Source organism: Pteropus medius, unplaced genomic scaffold, assembly GCF_902729225.1.
Source record: "Pteropus medius unplaced genomic scaffold, Ma_sr-lr_union100, whole genome shotgun sequence".
Taxonomy (NCBI): Eukaryota; Metazoa; Chordata; class Mammalia; order Chiroptera; family Pteropodidae; genus Pteropus; species Pteropus medius.
The window spans coordinates 3631895-3656461 of record NW_024344370.1 but is presented as its reverse complement, the minus strand read 5'-3'; the positions used below and the strand labels follow the sequence as shown (position 1 = coordinate 3656461).

Genomic DNA, 24567 nt, shown 5'->3' with positions numbered 1-24567 from the left:
ACTTATATTTCTCTTTTGTATAGCATCCAATATATTTTAAAATAAAAATAAAAATTTGCCTTTACAATGCTACCATGGGCACTTTTCAATCATTTGATGAGTAACTACTGCCAGAAACTTCTGTAAGCAGAAAAGAATCATTTTCAAAGATAAAATGTTAAGGAATAGTTGATTACTTAACAATTTTCTCCAAATGCCAGATGATGTGAAACTTTGGCTTGCACTGGATACTCAAACTAGAAATCTCTCTCCTTCTAACCTGCTTTTCACCCCTGTGATATTCCAATGTCTGCCTAGTAAATACCCATCTGCTATTATTGCTCAGTTTAAGGACTGCCTTCACTATGAAGCCTTCTCCGACCCTTCTTATACTTTATCCTTCCTATACGTACTTCTCAGAGTCCACAATAAAATAGTTTCACCTATTACCTCAACTTTCTTTCCTTCTGTCTTAGAAAAGATGTATGTGCAAACCTATGAAAACCTCCATTTTAAACCTGAAGTGTATAATAGTGAGCTGCAACTCCGCCTACAGTAGATGTGCTTTAAATACCTTAAGCTTTAAGAAATGAAAATTCTATGTATATTTAAAGCCTTTAGGAATCATTTGCACACTTAATCCCTCCCTTAAGACCAAATTCTTTGACTTAAAAGAGTCTATTTTTGCTGATTTTTTTTTTTTTGGCTAAAGGATAAACATGTGAAGAATCTGAAGTTTAACCTTGATAACCTGTATTAGCTCAGGTACAAGTTCTTGAGTATTTAGAAATGAAAATCTCGAAAGATTTACATGTGTCACAATCACCTTACATAAAACAATTAAAAAGTTATTTCAATATCTGAATTATTTTACTTACCCATCGGAAATCTTTCCCATCAAATTTTCGGGCATTTGTAAATAAAACAGTTCTAGCTGGCATGTTAATTCCCATAGCAAAAGTCTCTGTGGCAAATAAGGCCTAAATAAATAAATACAATTAATCGTGTATTTTAAGATGAATATCTAGTTTTATAATAACCAATCATTAATTTTTAAAATTAGCTGTTGAGACTATACTAAAATTATGACAACGTACTATTCTCAGATACATTTCAGAGTTTTATATATAAAATTATTAAGTATTATTAAATATCTCTTGCATCCTAGAAAATTTTAATTCAAGAAAAATACTTTCTTAAATTCCAGTGGTGGTAACCTGGAGAGACTACTACTCTCTAATGGATAAATCATTAGGCTCTAGAACATTTCTCTAAACAGAGTCACATTTCCTGGTTTCCTTACTCATGATGCAGCAGTTAAAAACACCGTTAGGATCCGTGAGGGGAGATCAGAATCAGTGGCTCTTTAAGTTCACTAAGACTTCACCAACAAAAACTTTATTACACGAAAAAATTATGTGTGGTTTAAACACACAAAGGCATATGTACAAGTCAAGTCATTTAAGTTCTATTAAATAATCTAAATTTTCATCAAGCAGAAAGAAGATAAATATACTGTATTTCATCAACTTAATAGAATGCTATTCATTTGTTAAAAACGATGAAGAGCTACGCATGTGACAAAATCGAATAACAAGGCAGGTAGTATTATCATTTTTTTTGTTTAAAAAAAGAATGTATTATTTGTATGTATGCTAGTGGAAATTTCTAGGACATGAAGTGAATGATGATACTTTATGTACAATTATTCTATTTGAATTTTACAATCAACAAGTTCACTTATATATTTTTTAAAAGATTGTTTAAAATGGGCTTTAACAAAATATACAATCTAGAGAACACCAACAGGGCCTTACCAGGATCCAGGTATAACTAGTGAACAATTCTTTATCTAAAATGCCTCAAGTATGTTCTTTAGAATGAATATTTCTTTTAAATATTCCACTCTGTACTAAGGTTCTCATGATAAATCTGTAATCTAATTTTATAAATGCTCATCTGATTTTTAAACATAAAATAATTTATAAGTCAATATAAACTTATGACCACATTTTGAAGTTGTATACAATTTTTAATATCCTATTTCTGGGTATAGACATCAACATAATTTTTCAAATTAAATCAGACCGTCTTTGGTTTAAAACCAGAATATCCTAAAACGCTCTCTTGTAAATCTACCAGCAATTCTTAGCTCTCTAAACTAATCCTTTTAATTTGTATGTAAAAAAGAATCCACTTACAGAATTAACTTCAGTTCTGATAATAGCATCTTTTATAAAATTCTACACTGTATCCAACAGTGTTACCATTTCTTACTTTAAATATAAGGAAACAAAGGGTATTTTATCTACAGCCCCAAATTTATGAAGTACAGGTACCCCTGCTTTTCGAGATTGTTAAATCGCTTTGCTTTTACAAAAGACCTTCATTAGTACCTGTTTTGGCTAACCGAGAGAAACCCAGTGAGGATTTTTCCTATTATGAAAAAAGATGAAAGGCAAAAACACCATTCAGCATCTGTTTTGCAGTGAACAATTATAGAGGCCACATGCACCCTAGCAGTGAGAGTGGCACAGCCAAGCTCCATCCAGGAACTATACTCAGCAAAAGCACCAGAGCTTTGAGCTGTGTCTATGAGCATGTGTGTTTTATATTGGTTTATTTTACGCATCTGTTAGCAAGATGTGTCCAAATGAAACAGAAAAGCCCAAGAGAACTGGTAAGGGTGTTACACTTAGCACAAAACTGGATGTAACTAAGCGTTTTTTTCCCCCCCAGCTTTATTGAAACGTAACAATTAGTTGCTCGAATTTACATTGTACAATGAGTTTTTCTTCAATTATAGTTGGCATACAATAATGTTTTAGTTGTACAGCAGTGATTAGAGAACTATATAACTCATGAAGTGATCACCCCACTAAATCTAGTACTCCTTTCTCCTTACATATTACATTAACTATATTCCTTATGCTACACTTTATATCTCCATGTCTATTTTGTAACTATTTGTACTTAATCTCTTTGCCTTTTTTCTGCCATCTCCCCAAACCCCTTCCATCTAGTAGCCCTCAAAATATCTTCTATATCTATGAGTTTATTTCGGCTTTTATTGTTATTTTGTTCTTTACATTCCACATGTACATGAAATAAAGCAATATTTGTCTTTCTCTATCTGACCCATTTCATTCAGTGCAATACCCTGTAAGTCCATCAAGGCAGTATCTTTTTCCATCCCCTTCCTTTTAGTCTGTGTGTATCTTTTAATCTGAAGTGTGTCTCTTGTAGGCAGCGTAAGTAGGGGTCTTGTTTTTTATCCATTATTTCTTATCCATTCAGCAACTCTATCTTTTGGCTGGAGCACTTAATTCTTTTCCATTTGAGGTACTTATTGATAGGAATGTAGTTATTACCATTCTTTATTCCTGTTTTTGATATATGTCTTTTCCTCTTAAAGAAATTCCTCCAACATTTCCTGTAATAGTGGCTTGGTGTTGATAAATTCCTTTAGTTTATTTTTGTCTGAGAAGCTCTTGATCTGTCCTTCGACTCTAAATGATAGCTTTGCTGAATAAAGTATTCTTGGTTGTAGATCCTGGGTTTTCATCACATTTACTATTTTGTACAAGTCCTTCTGTTCTGTAGTTTCTTTTGAGAAATCAGCTGCCAATCTTATGGCTGCTTCCTTGTACATAACTGTTTTTCTCTTGCTGCTTTTAATATTTTTTGTATTTAATCTTTGGTATTTTAATTATAATGTCTTGGTGTGGGCCTCTTTGTTCATCTTTTTTGGGACTCTCTGAGCTTCCTGGGGTTGTATGTCTATTGCCTTTACTGGGTGAGAGAAGTTTTCCATCGTTATTTCTTCAAATAGCTCTTCATCTTCTTGTTTTCCTTCAGGTATCCCTATGACATGGATATTTTTACATTGAATTGTGTCCCATAGGCTCCTTAAATTACAGTCTTGGCTTCTTTTTTCTTGCCATTCTGATTGAGTGTCCTTGGCTTCCCCGTCCTTTGTATCAGTAGTTCAATCCTCTTCTTTATCCTGTTTATTCTCTCTAATATACTCATCTGTGTTCTTCATTTCCAGCTGGTTCCCTTTTATAATTTCCATTTCCATTTTTTTTTTATCTCTTTGTTAAAGTTCTCATTGAATTCACCTATACTTCCCTTAAGTTCATTGAGCATCTTTATAACCAGTGTTTGGGACTCTGCATCTTTTAGATTACTTGACTCCATTATTCCTGGATCTCTGTTCTGTTCTCTCATATGGTTTCTGCTTCTTTGTATTCCCATATTGGTTGTCTTTCTGAGTCTTTCTATATCCTAAGAAAAGCTCCTAAGTCTTCTGGTCTTATTAGTGTGGCTTTGTGTAGTAGGAGTCTAGTGGCACAGTCCTGAGAGGGGTTCAGCTGCAGGCCAAGTTTAGCCCCCGTGTGTGCCCCTCCAAGGCCACCTGCTAAGATTCAGCAAGCAATCCACAGATGCTGTGCTTAGAGTTGCCTCAAGAAACCACACCAGAAACCAAGGCCAGCTGCCATCAGTATGAGTCTTGGCACTGCTCAACAAGAAGCACCAGACCTGTTGAGGATACAACTGGATATGGCTTGGGTGGGGCCGTGAGGTGGGGGAGGCGGAGTTTCAGGTAATCCTCTGGGTGGAGAGACCTTGGTTATCCTGTTTGATGAAGTCTCAGCTATAGTGGCACTGCATCCGCACACTGGGAGGTGGGGAGGCCTCAAAAGAAGAACAATAGATACCATCGGCATTTCTATTGGGGAGATAGCCTTGCCTCCAGCCTTCACTTGGACAACTTAGTGTCCCCCTTTAAGTCCCTGGTGCTCCCCATGCAGCCAACCAGCCACTGGTTCTCAGGTGAGCAGATCCATCACTGCAAAAGTCGGCTCGCAGACATGGCCCCTTTAAGAAGTGTCTGCACTTGAAAACCCATATCCAAAAAGATATTTGCACACTGTTGTTCATAGCAGTATTATTCATAGTGGCGAGGATGTGGAAGCAACCGAAGTGTCCTACAATAGATGACTGGCTAAAGAATCTGTGGTATATATATACAATGGGATATTACTTAGCCATAAGAAGAGATGAAATACTGCCATTTGCGACAACATGGATGGACCTCAAGATAACCATGCTAAGCGAAATAAGCCAAACAGAAAAAGTTGAAAATCACATATCACTTATATGTGGGATATAAACCTAAAAAAACAAATGAACAGGACAGAGACTCATAGACTTGGACAATAAACTAGTGGTTACCAGAGGGGAGGGGGTAAAAGGGAGGTAGATGGGGTAGAGGGGGTAAAATATGTGGTGACAGAAAGAAAACTAACTCTGGAAGATGAACACACAGTGTAAGTAAGTAAGTAAGTAAATATATATATATATATATATATATATATATATATATATATATGCCTTACAATTAAAGTATACAGCTGAAACTTATTGGATTTTGTTAACCAATGTCACCATAAAAATAAATAAATATAAAATAATAATTAAAAAAAAAAAAAGAAGTGTCTGCAGCTGCTGCTGCCGTGGCCTCTGTCCTGCTCAACTGCTAGGGCCCTGGCAATCTCATGTCTTTACCCGCTACCTTCTACTATTGCAAGTTGATTAATTATTTCTCTCCCTAGCTGTAGGGCTCTGTTCACCTAGATTCCAGGCAACTTTACTTGCTGTTTGCTCCATGTTTCTGTCATAACTTTGATATGGGTGCAAGAGAAATGAACGAAGCCTCTATCATCTATGCCATTTCCCCTCTCCTACTAATTAAGTGTTTTGATGGCGGTCAACAAAATAAAGACATTCTGTGTTGAATACTGGGTCTGGAAACACTCAAAAAATTTTCCATATAAATTAATGGTAATTACTTCTTTGATTTATGCCATTTTAGCTTACAATAGCTTCATAGGAACCTTCTAGCTTGGGATAGAGGGGGAAACCTGTGTAACATTATATATAAAAATCAAGTTCATTAGCTGTCATTCCATATTATCCGGTTTAAAAATAAAAAGCAAAACAATATAAACCTGTCTATAAACGGTGTTCTAGATAATTTTCAAGCTGTTCACACAATTCTAGGGCATAAAAAATAAAAATAAAATCATACCTTTATCAATCCTTCAGAAAAAAGAATTTCTATAGTTTCTTTCAAAATAGGAAGTAAACCACCATGGTGAATACCAATTCCCCGCTTCAAAAGAGGAAGTACATGTTCAACCTGCAATTGGAAAGTTTATTTTACAATGAGATGGAGAAAGAGGAAATTAAAAATGTTAAACCAATCAAATTAAGAAAAATAGACAAGAAAGAATTCTATTTAAAAAAACTTTATATAACCTTTTCAGAATAAAAGGAAAAACCAAAGCCATATCCCACAGGTTATTAAACTCAAAACTATATATTTGTTTTAGCTTCCTTTATGAAAAAACATGAAATGCATGTTCTAAATAAACTTTATAAATGTTTTGCTGCCTCAAATTTTCAGCATCCCTTCATCTCCTCCAAAAAAATTAAAAGTTATGAAGGCAAAGTTTGTATCTGCACAAAATAAACTTAAATACCGGCCAATTCAAACCAAACCAAAAACAAAAACAAACTATAAAGCATATTTAATACAAATATGTTCTCCATTTAAAAACAAATGAATTATTGAAGAGTTCATTCTCTTTAACACTATATCAAATGCCATTAAATATCTGCTATTAGAAGTATGCTAGGATAACAAAGATGGCTCAGTCCTTAGATATAATAATTCAACTGGGAAAAAAAATTACAATACATTTTGTATATTAAGTAGTAATGTTAAATACCAGAAAACATGCTATTGCAGTCTTAGCATAAAGCACTCATAATCAAAGCAATCATTTGTAAGCAGACTATGACCTCCCAACTTTACACAAAATAAAACTTTCATATGTTATACTGGACTAAAGCAGTAGTTCTCAGAGTTGGATAGAAATTAGAAACCCCTGGAGAGCTTCTGAAAGATTCTAATAACCGAATAACAACAAACATCATATAATATGTTTCAAATAATAAAACATCAGACCAATTAAGTCAGAATCTCTGGCAGTGACACCCAGGCATTAAGAGTATTTCAGAACTCCACAGGCAATTCTAATAGACAAAGGAAAAGGCCACTATATTAAAGCAAAGTGGACATTATGTTCCTCACTAAATATACATGACTTCATTAGGTGTGTGCTCTTGTTTTGTCTGGTAGCCTTAAGGAATTTAATGACTTATAACTAACATTAGTAATTTTACAGTATAGGAACAGAAGCAGTAATTTCTAGACCATAATAACTTTCAGAGAAGAGTTCCCTCAGGCAGCAAATCTTTCCTTTTCTCACCTTTTCAGAAATTTAAAATATAAAGGCATTATTTCGGTGCTTGATGCAACATGTTTACTGCAGTGTGCAAACAATGCGATATAGTAAAAAAAACAAGAATTAATGCAAAGTGAATATATGCTATCTATTAATATCCATACTTTAGTGACATTAAACACAAACCTGAGGGAGCTTTTTATCTTCATCCGACAAGCAGTCAATTGCATTACTGAATACTTCTTCGACCATCTTCTTTTCTTCATCTAAGAGAAAATTAAACGGACATAAATATCTAAATAAGTCAGTAATATCAAACACTGAAAAGAAGAGTCTATAAAGGGTAAAGGAAAAGTCAGTATTTGAGATAGAAAGAAAAGTAGATTAAAATGGTTAAGTAATTATTTAATAAAATTCACTACCTTTCAAAGCAAATATAGCAGACTAAATCCATGAATAAAAGTACTATCTTATAAAAATAGTAACAATACACTAAGTGCTCTATATGTAATATTTAACAGTCACAGGATTATTACTATCCACTATTAAGTGAAACTTAGAGCAAATAATGGGCACAGCTAGTAACTGTTAGAACAATTCCAAAGCCTATGCTCTTACCCATTACACTGCCTTCTTGAACAGTGTCTATTAAATAATAAAAAGCCAATAAATATCTGTTGAACTAAACAGATTAGGTAAAGGTTAGGTAAAGGTTAAGATTACGTAAAGGTTAGGTAAAGGTCAAGAATTCCCAGTTTGGATTTCTAGAAAAACAAACCGGAGTACTTTCTACACACAAGGAGGTGTGAGAAAGAGAATGCCCCCTAAGGAGTCACAGAACCACAGTAACTAAGGAGCTCATGGTGACAAAGTATAAAAAGGTTATGATTCTAGTATTTCTCAGTATGGTTCTTTGGATTTTACACATAGCAATATACTTATACCTTCGAATAAAAGAAAAGAGAAGGCAAGGAAAGAAATGACAAATCAAGGATCTCTTAAAGATTTTACGAATGTGATGAGTACCTGCTACTGCAACTATAAGGTCAATTGCATATCCTATCAGTATATAATTGATAATGCCTTATCGGATATATATTTACATTTTCCCAGAACATTAAAACTATACTAAAATTATAAAGTACCTGTGTTGAAATCTAATTTGGTCATTTGAAGTGCATAGGCTTCACAATCTTTCTTACTAAAACTGAAAATAATTACAGGTTGAAAATTCCTTTCCATAATCATCTTCACAATCTTGAACACATTTGATGGTCCTGCAAAGAGTATATAACAACATACCCAAAAATTAATTCAAGATGGATCATAGACCTAAACACAAAATCTAAAACTACAAAACTCTTTTAAAATATATAGTAAATCTTCATGATTTGGGGTTACAGAAAGCATTCTTGGATATGACATCAAAAGCACAAGCAATAACAACAAAAAGTAACAGATAAATTAGATTTCATCAAAATCAAAATTTTTTTTAATTCAAAAAACATCAACAATAAAGTGAAAAGACAATCCTTACCCACAACATGAGAGAAAATATTTGCAAATCACGTATTTTATAAGGGTCTAGTATCCGGAACATATAAAGATTACTTGCAACGCAACAAAAAGACAATGTAATTTCTAAATGGGTAAAGAATTTGAGTAAATATTTCTCCAAAGAAGATATACAAATGGCCAATAAGCACATGAATACATACTCAACATCATTAGCTACAATGGAAATGTAAATCAAAACCAGATTGAGATACCACTTCATACTATTAGGATGATGATAATCACATAGACAGATTACAGTACTGTCAAGGATATGGAGAAAATGGAAACCTCATACCCTTCTGATGGGAATGTAAATAGTGCAGCCACTTTGGAAAATAATCTGGCAGTTATTCAAAAGGTAAAACACGGAATTTCCACATGATTCAACAATTCCACTCCTAGGGGTAGGGGCTATGTATTCACAAGAAAACATATATTCTTGAATAACACAAATGTTTACAGCAGCATTATTTGCAACAATCAAAAAGTGGAAACAACCCAAAAATCCATCAACTAATGAATGGATAAATAAAATATAGTATATTCATACAATAGAATGTTATTTGAACATAAAAAGGAATGAAGTACTGATACATGCTATAACATGGATGAACCCTGAAAACATGCTAAGATGCAAAAGATCAGACATAGTATGATTCCATTTACATGTGATGTCCAGAAAAATAAAGTGATTAGCAAAGGCTGAAGAGTGAGGAAAAGAGATTTGGGGAAAAGAAGAAATGACTACTAATGGGGTATGGGTTTCTTTTTGAGTTGATGGAAATATTCTAGAATTAGAGAGTAGCATAACTTTGTGATTATATTAAAAATGGTGACAACTATGGTACATAAATTATATCTCAATAAAAAAATGACTGTAGTGATGGTTGCATAATTCTGTGAATATACTAATAACCACTGAATGATACACTTTAATGGGTGAACTGTATAGTATGTGAATTATATCTCAACAAATGTCAGGCAGGAAAAAGAAATCAACCTTTATTCATTCGATTTGACTGTACATTATCTAGATCTTTATATAACTTCCTGAAGAAAAAAAAATGTCATTTGAAAATACAATTTACATGTAAAATTCCCTCAAAAGAAGTTCCAAATTACCTTTTGTTCCTCCTTTCCGCCCCTTCTGATCTCCTTTTGCCAAATCACCAGCATCTCGAAGAACTTGCATTGCGGTATTAAAATTATCTTCTCTGAAGTCACCCTGAATTAGAGATATTTTTCTATGTAACTTCATTAACATTTAATCCTAATCCAAACATTTTTCACACATCAAAACAAAGCTTCCTCAAATAATAAAAATAATTTAATAATAATTATAACAAAGGTCACTAAAATAGTTCAAAAATTATGTGTGGTAAGAGGTAATAAAAGGTGATAAAGAGGTATTAAAACTGGAAAAAGCAAAACCTAAGATACCTGAAACATGTCTAGAGTCCCTACTCTACATGCATTTAAAAAATATAGGGAAAGGAAGGAAATCTAATCTATGCACAAGAGAAACATATAAGTCTTAAATAAATTTTTTGAAATAAAAATATATACAACACAAAACCAACAACTTTGGACCATAAAACAATTTAAGGAAAAAAATGGTTCTGTACTATTCTCTAGTTTAAGGAAAAACAGGTATAAACAACAAAAGTATGACATTACAAATATAAGAGTGACAATTACTCCCTTACATTTTCATCAACTACAAGGTGCAGGCCATCCCCTCCAGCTGGAAAAATGTAGTGCTGCAATGGAGTAGGCCGATAATCTGTGTAAATTACATGACAAGGCTGTAAAAAGAAAAAAATATAATTAAACATGTAGTATTTTATTTCTTCAATAATAATACTGTGTATCTGACCTACCTAAAAGACCTTGAAAAAAGAAAAACTTTATAAAAATCACTTTAAAACTAGGCAAGAGAAAAAGGTGGAAAAATTAGGTCTATTAAATTATACTACCATCTGTTTGTTCAATATTACCAATTTCCTAATCAGAGCCAAATACAAGATTTAAGCTTCAATAATAATCTTAGATTCATATCCTAGACCTGTGATGCTATAGAAAAAAAAAAAAAGATGCCTGTTTCTACAGAGCAGTAGTATGCTGAAAGAGAATTTTCCCTAAGGTAAAATGGAACTTTTCGGCCCCACTGAGGGTTCTCAAAGCCTTAATAAAGCAGCAGGTTGATCTAGTTCATCTAAAAGATCCACTTGGTTTCTATCCTACAGGAGCAAACATGGGTGTCACCAAAACACCATTAAATAGCTTACAGATAAGTTTGTGAGGGCTCTGCTGTAAAAGAAAAATAAGGGCAGGAATAAATTTATTACACATGAACAAATACTTGTTATAAAGTCCTATACCACTGCTAAAGTTGGACTAGAAAGGCAAAAATAGTAAAAATTTTTACTGTGTTCTCATGAGAAAAATCAAATCACATGCTTAGCACATGCCCAGCTTTTTCCTGTTACCCAGGTCTTATAGGAAATTCTGTGTTCTCATGGCTCACTGTAGGACTAAATGTAGTAATTTCCAAATCTGCCGGATCTGTAAGATCAGCCTGGGAGCTTTTAAAAGTTGGAACTTCCAAGACCCTACTCCAAGAGATTCTGATATACTGGGTTTGATATGGGACTCAGAAGTCTACAATAGCTTAGCTAGTCACTTCATTTAGACAATCTTGCTTAATTTGGGAAGCAGTTTGAGTAAAATGTCTTTATTCTAGGCAACAATAGGCACAGACATAATAAGGCCAGGTTGTAACAGTTTAAATATTGAAGACATCAAAAAAAAATGAAAAAATACCTGTTTATGTAAATGGCAAATCCATTCAGCAAACTGTCGGGCATTTGGAATAGTAGCCGAAAGAAAGACATAGTGAACATTATCTGGAAGTAAAATGATAGTTTCTTCCCATACCACACCACGCTCTGAAAAAAACAAATATACCTTGGAATCCAATGTCACTTTATTGACAAGTAGTCTAAAATTATCTTCTCTCAAGCTCAATAATGAGAAATGCAGACCACTTTACACAAGGATATTTTTAGCCACAGATCTTTAATGAAAACTGCTTTAGTTTGTACCATGAATTTATCTGTAGAAAGTTAGTAAGACTAAATCACTTATAAACACAATGTACTCTGATATGACATACTGCAAAGAGCAGCTTCAGACTGAATCCTTTTCAAACAGGGTAAGAGGAGTCCCACAGCAATGGAAATATCTACATTTCACTTTGAGAAGCAGAAATTAATGGCTTGTGGAAAGTTACAGCAACAAATTTCAGAGAAACACCATTACAATACCATATATCTTTCATCCAAATTATCCTCATGAACTCTAGAGATGAAAGATCTGATGAACAGCAAAAAACTGTCAATTTTTATCAAAATTGGGGAAAAAAATCAGTTTCAGAATTTCTCCCTAAAATAAACAAATCAATACAGGATTCATGACTTTAAAACCAAACAACTCTGCTCAGAACTTAATTTTATGAATCTTAAAGGGTTAAATGTTTAAAGGGTACATGATTTCTTAAACTGTATTACTTTCACTATAAATATAGGTTAACTTAGTGCTTTAATTTAAATAACAACTAAGTTTTATCTTAGGTGTGTACATATTAAACATTAAACTTTTAAATGTGTTTGTTAACATCAGCGCTTCCAGTTTCATCCAAAATTCTAAGTTTACTTACTTTTCCATTATAGTGTAATAGTTCAAATAAAGGAATATTTACAATTTTTTGATCATTTTTACTTCATTATCTCTTTTAACCATAAGCATGCATTTCTTAGTTTTTTTAAAAAACTAAAATAACAATAAAAATCAATTTTGCAGGCTAGAAGTTTTAGAAATTCTTTAACATTAGTTATATTAGAGAGCTCTCTATTAAAAGCAAACTAGTTTTAATTCCATTTGTTTTATTCGAATTTGCATTTTCTCACCTAGAAAAAGTTACTACTTAAGAATGAGATCCTACTGCAAATACTGTATTATGTTGTCCACCATTTAGTTTACTAAAACTCTAGCCACATGAAATATCAAAGCAAATTGTAACAACTATTATTCTAAATTCTTAATGCCATTCTTAAGGAAAATACATGGCAGACATCTCAACAACACAGAAGAATATACCTGAATCTCTCATGTAATGAATTTCATCAAATATAACCCAAGCAACTTCTCGCATAACTTCAGAACCTCTGTACAGCATACTTCTCAAAATCTAAAGAAAAAAATAGAAGATTTAGCAGAATTTTGACATAATAAAAGCTCTTCTAAAAAATTCTGGAAATTCTTTTTCAATGGAAACAAAATAACTTTAGGGGGTTATATTTTAAATATATTTCATAAATTATATAATATTGCTTTTCTTATAAATTAAAAATAAATTACTTCTCAACAGCTGGCAATCAGAAATGATCCATAAAGAGAATTATTACCACCTCTATCTCCACATGTCAAATATGAAGCCACTTCCTTATATGTACAGCATTTATCCGAAGATCTATACTTCCTAGGATATGATTGCAACTTAAAAACTATCTTCTATCCAACACACTACATCTCATAATGTTTACTCATTTTTTTCTGCCTCATCTCACAATGTACTTTCTGGCAGAAAGTTTAGAGAATGGAAATAAAACTTACTTTGGGCATCAAAATGAAAAGTGAGTAATGCTTCTAGATGACTGCAGACCAGAAGCTAAGTTATGCTCTATTATACCATGTTCTTGTAAAATGCAAAGATAAAAAGTACGGAGATAGTTAACTGTTCCAAACATGTTACAAGTAAATGCAAACCTTAACTGTGGTTATAAGAAAAGCTAAACATAATTGGGCATCTTTTTAAAAGTCATTTATTTACTATTTGTATCAACACTCAGATGCAGAAGAAAAATATCACATGGAAGGAAGAGCCACTACTTATAGGAAGTTATGTACTCAAATCCTTGAAAGTACATAAACAAAACCATCAGAGTATTTTCATGTCACTGACAATGTCTTTAAAAATACTTGGTCAAGAAAAAGTTATATCAATGTTATATTACAAATAACAAAAATAATTGGTAATTTATAACTGAATTTATATAATTACTAGAACATTTTAAGATGAACTTTATCCCTTTCAAGTAAATTTATTCAGAAAGTATTATATTTTATCTATATAGAGCAAGTGATAAAACATTAGATGTTATAAATTAAAAAGGAAAAATTGCATGAGGCACCATATAAATTACCTCTGTGGTCATAACAAGACAAGATGCTGTAGGATTAATAGTAACATCTCCCGTCATCAGACCAACATCTTGAAATTCTTCATACATTTCACGGTATTTCTGGTTACTCAAAGCCTTAATTGGGCTAGTAAATATTACACGCTGTTTTTCCCTTAAGGCCAATGCAATGGCATACCTACAAATGTGAAAGCACACAAAAATAGAGTACTTATAAAACCTTTTCTTTAAAATATGATTTTAAAACTTCTGTTATATAAATTAAGTCTGAATTTTCCCTAATTACTTATCTTAAATGAACTATTAGCAAATTCTGCTATCACAAACTATTATAGTAATAATTATTATGATAAATCTGAAGTGTAGTGGTCTAAATGAACTAAAAAATTTTAATTTTAACTCTGGTCTCTTGGAGTTAATGTAACTTAATTACTAATACTAATGGATCGCTAATGGTTACCTTATTTCTTGTAAGCAAAATACCTTCAGTCCTATAAATGAGCCTCCAAAAGTTTAGAGACTGTGCCTGTCAGTTTATACATATCCAGAGTATAAACAATTAGGAAACACTGGAAAATGAAGTTTTTTCTTTTGAGTTTCACAAATAAATTAATTTTAGCACATGTAATAGTGACCAAATCAGTCTTTGATTGGAAATTATGGTGGGTTCTAATTACATAAAAGCTCTTCTACAGCTAATAGAATGTAAGAATTTTGTTTCTTAAAAAGAAATTCAATTGAATTTAAGTGTTTAAATTTAGACCATGAAATCAGAACTAAGCACTGTGGTTGATCCTCCTTGTTACAGTTCCCTCCCCCAACAGACTTATTAACTATTTCGGGAAATAAAAATAATAATTTCAACCATCCCCCCAAATAATGAAATAAACAATTAAAAAATTAAAAACTGTCCAAGCATAATCAAATATAAACTGTTAAGAAAAAAGAATATAGAGATGCTACAATATATTAACTGAAATATCAACTTTTCAGCAAAAGATATAAAAAGAAACAGGAAAGTGTGATCTACACTTAGGCAAAAAAGAAATCATGAGAAACGGATTCCGAGTGGGCCCAGATGTTGGGCTTAGCAAAGACCCCAAAGTGACTATTAAAAACATGTCCAAAAAAATGTAAGGAAACCATATTCTCAAAATTAAAGGAAATAGGACAATGATTCAACAAATAGGCAATCTCAACAGAGAAACCAAAACTGTAACATAACCTAATAAAAACTCTATAGATGAAAAGTACAATAATTGAAATGAAAAATTCACTAGATGGGCTCAAGAGCAGATCTGAGATGGCAGAAAAAAGTATGAGTAAATGTGAAGATAGATGAATACAAATGATCAGCCCTAAAAGAGAGAAACAGAAAAAAAGACTCTCAGAGATCTGTGGGACAATCTCAAGCATTGAAAATTTCAAAAAGAGAAAGGGCAGAAAGAATATTAAAAAAAGAGAAAAACTTCATAGTTTGTTTAAAAGAATATTAACCTACAAATCCAGCAAGCACAATGAGCCCAAGCAGGAAAAACTGAAAAAGAAACACCTAGAAACATAGTGTAACTGCTAAGTGACAAAATCTTCAAAGCAACAAGAAAAAAACAACACATACAAGAGAACAACATAATTAAGGCTAACTTCTGACTAGAAACAATCAAATAGAATGAAACAATCAGTAAAATGACTAAACAATGTTACAAGAAAAAAATGTCAACCAATAAATCTATATTCAGTGATACTATCCTTTCAAAAACAAAAGCAAAATAGTTTCCACATGAAAACAGTGGGAATTCATCGCTAACATATCTACCCTGCAAGAAATATTCTTTAAAAATACTTTAACTCAAATCCAGAGAAAAGAATAAAGAGTTCCAGGAATGATGAAAATGTGGGTAAATATAAGACTATATGTGTGTTTATTTCTTTTATTCAATTAATACTTTTTTAAAACATAAGACTAAGAAAAAATTACACTATATTACATTAGATTTATAGTATATACAGTTGAAATAACTATGACAAAAATAGCACAAAAAATATTCGACTAAGGTGTCAATATTTCACAGAAACTGTAGTTGTGATTTAGTTAAAAGTGCACACTGTAAGCCCTAGAGTAACTACAAAAAAAACATTAACTCAAAGCTAAAAAAAAAATCAACAAAAGATATAGAATGGTACACTAAAAAGCATTTGTTAAATACAATAGAAGGCTGTAAAGACATGAGACATATACTAAAAAACAAAAGATAAATGTAAATCTAACCATATCACTAAATTATTGAAGTCATAATCTTTTCCACCTACACAGAAATTACATTAGAAATCAAAAACAAAGATATATGGAAAATCACCAAATGCTTGGAAAGTAAACAACATAAGAGAAAATGAATAGATACTTAAGAAATGAACTGAATTAAAAATGAAATATAACTACCAAAATTTATGGGATGCATCTAAAGTTGTACTAAGATGAAAATGTATACTTTTAAACACATTAGACAGAATGAATGATCTAAAATCAATAATCTAATGCCACCCCAAGAAAGACACAAATTACCAAAACTCACTCAAGAAGAAAGAAAACTGAATTAGGAATGAAAAATTTTCCCATAAAGAAAAGCCTAAGTTGTTCGGATGGCTTCATTTGTGCATTCTCTCAAACATTTAAAGAGAAAATTATACCAAACCAACACAAAGTCTTTTGGAAAATAGACCAAGAGGAAACACTTCCCAAACTTATATTATTAGGTCAACATTAACATGATACCAAAGGCAGACACTGTATAAGAAAACTACATACGAATAACCCTCATGAAGAAAGATGCAAAAAAAAGTCCAGAATAAAATGTGAGTAAACTGGCAACATATACAAATGGTCATCTGTCATAAACGACCAGATTGTTTATATTCCAGAAACATAAGGTTAGTTTAACTTAGAAAATACACATTAATAAGATAAAAGCAAATACATCACTGCCTCAATAGATGGAAAAAGCATTTGACAAAATACAATGCTTCTTTTTTTATCCTTGATGTATATTTATTTATTTATTTCCAGCTTTATTGAGATATAATTGCGTATAACACTGTTTAAGGGTTATAATTTGATACATGTGTGTGTATATATATATATATATATATATATATATATATATATATATATATATAGTAAAATGATTCCCATTACTCATTAACACTTCCATCACTTTCCCTAATTATCAAGTAGTTGCTTGAGTATCTGTTTCCAATTCTTTGTGGCATGTACCTAGGAGTAGAATTGCTGAGTTCTATGTTAAGTCTATGTTCTCTTTTTGAATAACAGTAAGACTGTTTCCCACAGCAGCCCTCACCAGATTTTCAAAAGTATAACTCTAGTGAATTTCTTAAATTTCTCTTTGTGGTTTCCTATCCCAGAATTTGACAGATTTCAGCACACATGCAATAATTTCTTCCACTGAAAACTTCTCTCCTCTTATAGGAAAAATGAAAGCAAAGCTACACTAATCTCTGGAATTCTAAGAACTATATATGTTGGCTTTAAATGGATAATGCATCAAACATATTGTATCCTTCTTTAAGTGAGGAAAAATAATTGAATTAAAAGTAGTTAAACCTCTTCTTCAGTCTACAGCCATGTTATCCTGAACAGGCTGGATTTCGTCTGATCTCGGAAGCTAAGCAGGGTCAGGCCTGGTTAGTACTTGGATAGGAGACCACCTAGGAAGACCAGGTGCTGTAGGCATAAAAAAATAAAACATAAGAGATTGTAAGATGACAAGGTCCTTGCAATCTATGAGGTTAACCAAGGGTTGCCTTGCCTAAAAAAAAAATTTTTAAATTAAAAAAGTTTAACTAAATAAACAAATAAATAAAATAAAATAAACCAAACCTCTTCTTCTATATCTGTACCTTAGGAGGAAAAGTAGGAGGGAGATCAGTAAGAAAAAGTCCTACTTTACTGGGTAGAAATGGGATGGTATGAGACCATAATGTATTTGAGGCTGGAAAACAGATTAAGACTATTCTACAATTGGCTGATACCATTAGGATGACACTCAAGACCCGAGCTTCATTCCTCTAACTCTCCGTGTACAGAGAAAAATTGTGAGTTATTCCTAAGCCACAGTCTGGAAGGCACTAATATACAGTGACCAGATAAGCCCAGAATTTGGCAAAGGAAAAAATATTCCAGAACTCATGAAATATTTCCACCATCATGTCAAGTTTAAAAGGAATGATGAACAGGGTGATTGGTGCCATTTTTACCTGTTTCTTTCTCTATGGTCTTCTTTACTCTTTATGCTCACTCTTAAAGAGTACTTAATTCAGCTGCCCAATAGAAAAGCTGCAATTTTTTCATAATGGAGAAATAAAATATATAATAAATTATTAAGTTAACCTGCCAACTCAAATTGATTTTTGAAAAGCGTGCCAAGACTGTGGGGGGAAAAAGTCTTTCAACAAATGGTACTGAGACAACTGGATATCCACATGAAAAGAATGAAGACAGACATTTCCCTTACAAATTATAGAAAAATTAACTCAAAAAGAATCAATGACCTAACATAAAAGCTAAAACTACAAGGCTCTTAGAACTGGTACAGTCACTATGGAAAACAGTATGGAAGTTCCTCAAAAAGCTAAGAATTGATCCAGCAATCTCTCTACTGGGTATTTATTTAACCCGAAGACTCGGAAATCCATATCTATAAAGATATTTGCACACCAATGTTCATAGCAGCATTATTCACAGTGGCCAGGACATGGAAACAACTGAAGTGTCCTACGATAGATGACTGGCTAAAGAAGCTGTGGCACATATATACAATGCAATATTACTCAGCCATAAGAGATGAAATAATGCCATTTGCATCAACATGGATAATCATGCTAAGCAAAATAAGCCAGACAAAAAAAGTTGAAACTCACATAACATTTTTATGTGGTATATAAACCTAAAAGCATGGATATGGGCAACGGACTAGTGGTTACCAGAGGGTAGGGTGGGGGAGGAGGGGAAAGGTAGACGGGGTAAAGGGGGTCAAATATAGGTGGGTAGAGGGAGGGCGAAGTGGATAAAGGGGATCAAATATACGGTAGCTGAATGAAACTGGACTTTAGGTGGTAAATACACAATAGAATATACAGATGTCATATTATAATGTACACCTGAAAATTATATAATTGTATTAACCAATGTTACCCCACTAAACTTAATAAAATAGATAAATAAATTAGAATGAAATATAGACTCACTACAGATGTAAGGACACAGAGACTAAAAGTGAAGGGATGGAAAAAGATAGTCTATGCAAATGGAAACAAACAAAAAGCTGGTGTAGTTATAGTTATAGCAGACGAATGACACTTTAAACAAAAACTGTGATAAGAGACAAAGAAAGACACTAAATAATGATAAAGGGATCAATCCAACAAGAGGATATAACATTTGTAAAATATTTAAAATGTAACCAACATAGGAGCACCTAAATATATAAAGCAAATATTAACAGACCTAAAATTTCAGTTAAGAAGAAAGCTACTCACTCAGCGCATACAGTTTTTCCTGCTGATGTATGTGCAGATACTAAAACAGACTGATTATTATCAACACACTGAATGGCTTCTCTTTGAAAAGCATCAAGAATGAATGGGTATTCCTATAAAAAAAATTAATATTCATATGAAAATTCTAACCACATCAGAGCACATATAAAAGAGGTGTTAATCCCAGAAGCATTCTGGGAACATTTCTTTATGATTCTATTCAGGAAATATGCCATTCACAAGAGAAAATTAGAAAGAGTAAAAAAAAAGTCTTTAACTAGACAGCACAGAAGCTAATTCTGCTGTCTAAACTTTCAATTATTATTCTTATATATACATTATAACACAACAATCACTATTTACCAAGAACATGCTTTGTGGTAAGCACTTTGCAACACATTTTCGATGTAGTATTATTATTAATCTTCACAACAATCCTTCAAATAGGTATTATTTTCTTTCACAGATGAGAACTCTGAGGTTCTGAAAAGTGAAGTCCCTCACTTAAGTTCCTCAGCAGAGGCAGAATAATACATCTATCAGACTTTGAGTTTATGCTTACTCTACCATACTGCCTTCTTTAGAGAAAATGACTTGGAAAACTTATATTGATCATTTAAGGTCTATCGGAACTTCAAAATCCATTTAGGTGTCATTAGAAGCTTGTTAAACTATAGAAAAATTTATTGTACACATGTATTTTTTTTTCCTCGAGAAAGGTTGATAATTTTCATTAGATTCTTTTAAAGGTTGAGAAATCACTTTAATTTTTAAAAATCTTATCAATATGTTGCTTGTTTTTCAGCATGGCTGTTTTATTTGGTTCTCGCTATATTTGATTTCAGGTGGCTTTTTCTTGGCATACATACACAGAGAAGTATAAAAATCTCATTTGAAAGAATTTATCTCTAAGACGTTTAGGAAAAGGATACTCATAAAACTGTAAAAACTGTATTGCTTGAAATACAGACCTTTGCTGCTTTTCCAACTCGAGGTTTAAGTGGTAAATAATCTTCATCTGCAGGAAGTGCAACCTGATGTTAAAAAAAAAATTTGCAATTTACATTCAAAAATTGATGCATTTAGCACTCCATAATCAATGATGGTTTGAAAAATAAGTGTTTGATAGTCCCAGGCATTGCAAAATAAAATAAATTCCTTTAAGAACAAGTCAAAATGCCAAAACTACAACACTCAAAAACCTCTACTAGTGTTTAATCTAATGATAATGTAATTAAAATGTTTAAGACTACCTCCCTGAAGAAACTGCATTTACTCAGATCTAGGACTTCTGTTAACTATCTTCGTATTTTCCACGTAATGTATTGTCTGACATTAATGAATGTTCAAAAAAGTTGAATGGACATAAAAAGGATGTCACTACATGAAAGAAAACTATGTGGAATAAAATGATACTCTCTATTTTCTGGAATAGGAAAGTCGTTTTCCTCTAGTGAACATTAAGATCTGGAAAGCAATTCACAATATAGCTAAATTCCCAAGACTTAAACCTGTTAGTGTACAAATAATCCATAGGGGGCAAAGTAAGGACCACAAAGAAATTAGAAATAATTTCTAAGAGCAAAACATCACCAAACAAGTATTATAGATGAGATTAGTTATCTTAGACATAGTTTGGTAGTTAATGCAGTACACATTAGGAAAGAGTTAATTTATGAGTTGTTTTTATCAGTGAATGAATACTTCCAGGGGACAGAAATAGCTTTCATTAGTCTTTCCCATTAAGACCATATATTCCTCATTATTATGATTCCAAGAAACTTCTAAGTAGTTTCTGATTCTCGAGTAGTTTGACAGTGAGAGGATTATTTATCTATTAAATTAAGCAAACAACATTCTTTTGTATACCTTCATCTCTTATGAGTATGATGAAAGTGAATCTATCTTAAAAAGCACAACCCCTGGTACACTGACAAAACCAAATTTCTGGATCTAAAAATCTTAAGACTAGACCCTAAAATATGATCCCTATCAGGTATGATCAATTTGTGGGGCCATATCTAATCTGGTTAGTTGGTTGACCTCCTTCACATCTCTCTTGATAGTTTCTATGATATGAACAAAGTACATTAACACAAAGCAATTCAGATTTTAGCATCTCTGAGATTTAACAGCAGCAACAACAACAAAAAAACTGTTTTCATATGTATAAGAATCAAAGACTTTTTTTTAATTCTCTGAGAACAGTCTGGGTAACACTAACACATAACAGACAACTAGAAGAGAAGCCTGTGAAAAAAACAGAAAATCAAAAAGACAGAAAATCAGCAGAATGATCAAAAGTCAAATAGAGTTGGCATTTATTTACTGGTAAGAAATAGGAAGAGAAGAAATCAAATTATAGATTAAAAGATAAATAAAAAGTTAAGAAGCCTAGCAGGAATTTTCCAAGCAGAACACTCAATAGCAGCTCTGGAAAAAGGACTGCATCACTTTTCTAACTCTCTTTATACTCAATGAATAAAATGTACCTGACACTCAAAAGGTATGTACCAAATGAATGACCACAGAGAGAAAAAGAACAACACAGTGGCTGAAAAGCAACCTAGAACAAAAAGAGCAGCTTTTGTATATTTACATGCTGGCAGAAAAGAGCAAATAGAAAAAAGGAGACTCTAGAAACAGTCAAGGGAAAATGGAACGATCCAAGCCTTTGTGCAGACAGGATAAGGTACAACCAAGAACACTGAGAGAGCAAGAGGCAGTGCCTTTTACTTTGAGTGGACGACAGGTGCAGAAAGGCTTGGTAACAGAGGCTGTAATCAGAGGGCACTCCAACTTGATATCCTCAAGCCTCTAAATGAAGTAAAAGGTAAAGTTACCTGCTAAAAAAGTGAGAGGAGGTGGCAGAATATAGAGCTTGAGCATAATCTCCTGAAGGAAGGCAGAAAGAGCTTTTGAGAACAAAATTTGTTTGGTTTTTTTCCATCTTTTTAAGACCACAGCATTGAATAAGGTCTAATATGAGTACTGAATGATCAAATGGGTATTACGCCTGTCAAACTAAGTGCTATTGTAAAGGAACATAGTAATTTTTAGTAGGGGAAAAAACAAGTATTTTAAAAAATAAGGTTCTAAATCTATATCAAAAGCCACTTTTGTTAATTTGAAATTACTGTTTCCTCAATGAAGACTTTTAATAAGATTCCCACTTACTTGTTGTGGAGAAAAGAATATTCCAATGAGGAATATTCCACTGCCTAAGTGCTACCAGACTTGCCAATTAAATCTTGGCCAGAACAGAGATTACTTCCCTAAAATCCCCTTAGAGACTGTCTGATCAACCCCTCCCCTAAGCCCCACCGCATGCTGGCTTGTGCTGATTCCTAGAACAGGCCATTGCCTGCCCGCGGGCAAGCTTTTAAAGTGTTGTTCCCCTTATCTGGGGCAGATCTTGCCCCAGTACCCCTTTCCACCCTGTCCTTTATATAATCACTTATCACCTGCCATGCGGTATAGAGGATAGCCATGTCCTCTCACCATGCACAAGATGCATCTTGTATGTAATTTCCTTTAATAAACTCATAATGTAATACTGGAGTTGCCAACCCCTTTCTTATTCTCTCAGCCCCTAAGAAATTTTATGTAACACCTATAATAATAACTTATAAGGTCATACTGTAAAGGCAGAAGACGTAATAGAAAGAGCATTACAATTCCCTTATATCCCTTATATTTAAAAACTCTCACTTCTAAAGGGTTACTATAACCTATCAGTGACCACCATCGTGTGGTAGAAAAATGAAACTGAAATACATGAGTCATCAGAGCACGGCATGAAAAAGCATGTGACCTGCCAAGTGGCACTGTTATTTGACTATAGGAGTATGGGAAGGAACATGTACTAAACATTTACTCTGTATTGCGTCTCTTACCTAATTATCTTATATAATCTTCAAATCACCCCATGAAATAAATCCCATTATTCCAAATTTATAAATTAAAAAACCAATGTCAAAGCGGTTAAGAAATTTATCTAAGACTGTAGTTAGAAAAAGTGCTGTGTCAGGATCTGGGCTCAGGTTTGGATACAGAGCCCCAGCTCCTTCCACTAGACTATGTACACCACAAGCCCTTAAAGCCCAACTGTTTGCTGATCATCATACTAAACAGTCCAAAGTAAAATCCCATTTATAAAACCAACCTACTGTATTCTGTTTGTGCTTACCTCATGTGTACACCCTTCAACAGTTTCAACTGATTGTACCTTGACTCTGGGCATCAAGTCTGCCAAACTTAAGAAAAAAATTGTTAATGTTACATTAAAATAAATTATTTTTCTATAATTAGATGATAAGCCAGCCTCCAATCTCACTGTTAAGGAAAATGGTACTGCTCAATTATCAGTATTCCAAATTGGAAAAAGTTTGGCTTTTAAAAATACTCAGTTTTTCACATTACTCAAACACATGCTAAGAATTCAAAAATAATCTGTTAACATCTTTAATTACAAGTACAGAAGACTCCAAGTGGATTATTTGAAGAATTATGTCTTAGTTCCAATAACTATTTTAAATAAAAAGTACCTCTCCAAAGCACTGTCACTACTTCAAAACAGGAAGCTTGTTATAAAAACCACGACATGATACAAAGTACAAAATAAACTAGTCTAATACAAATGTTGCCATAATTTATAGAAGTGTTCCCTATTCTCATCGAAATCCTATTCTCATCGAAATCCTGTTATAACTCATCTAAGTTCTATTTCAACTGTGAAAAGAAAAAAATAGATGTATTTCTGTTCTAGATTCATTCTTCTCTTACTGATTGTACTTTCGGTTTTTACTTTAAATCAATAATCATGCTTTGGATAAAACCCAAGCTTTAAAGCTTTACTTCAATAAGCAACAATGATTTTAAATAGCTAATATTATTTTGTA

The 24567-nt window shown here is 32.7% G+C and overlaps 1 protein-coding gene and 1 pseudogene across 1 annotated transcript in view; one reads left to right on the top strand and one right to left on the bottom strand.

Annotated features, from left to right (window-relative positions):
- MTREX (Mtr4 exosome RNA helicase) overlaps positions 1–24567 on the bottom strand; it is a 77129-nt gene that overhangs the window by 45720 nt on the left and 6842 nt on the right. The window contains exons 3-14 of the mRNA XM_039869949.1: positions 23856–23922; positions 20638–20700; positions 19667–19779; positions 14117–14291; positions 13011–13101; positions 11676–11800; positions 10559–10657; positions 9975–10077; positions 8441–8572; positions 7482–7561; positions 6074–6184; positions 858–959 (exon numbers count right to left, since the gene is read on the bottom strand). Of these exons, the coding sequence (XP_039725883.1) occupies positions 858–959; positions 6074–6184; positions 7482–7561; positions 8441–8572; positions 9975–10077; positions 10559–10657; positions 11676–11800; positions 13011–13101; positions 14117–14291; positions 19667–19779; positions 20638–20700; positions 23856–23922 (1261 nt within the window). The remainder of the gene's footprint in view (positions 1–857; positions 960–6073; positions 6185–7481; positions 7562–8440; positions 8573–9974; positions 10078–10558; positions 10658–11675; positions 11801–13010; positions 13102–14116; positions 14292–19666; positions 19780–20637; positions 20701–23855; positions 23923–24567) is intronic.
- On the top strand, positions 17743–17861 carry LOC120608349 (uncharacterized; annotated as a pseudogene).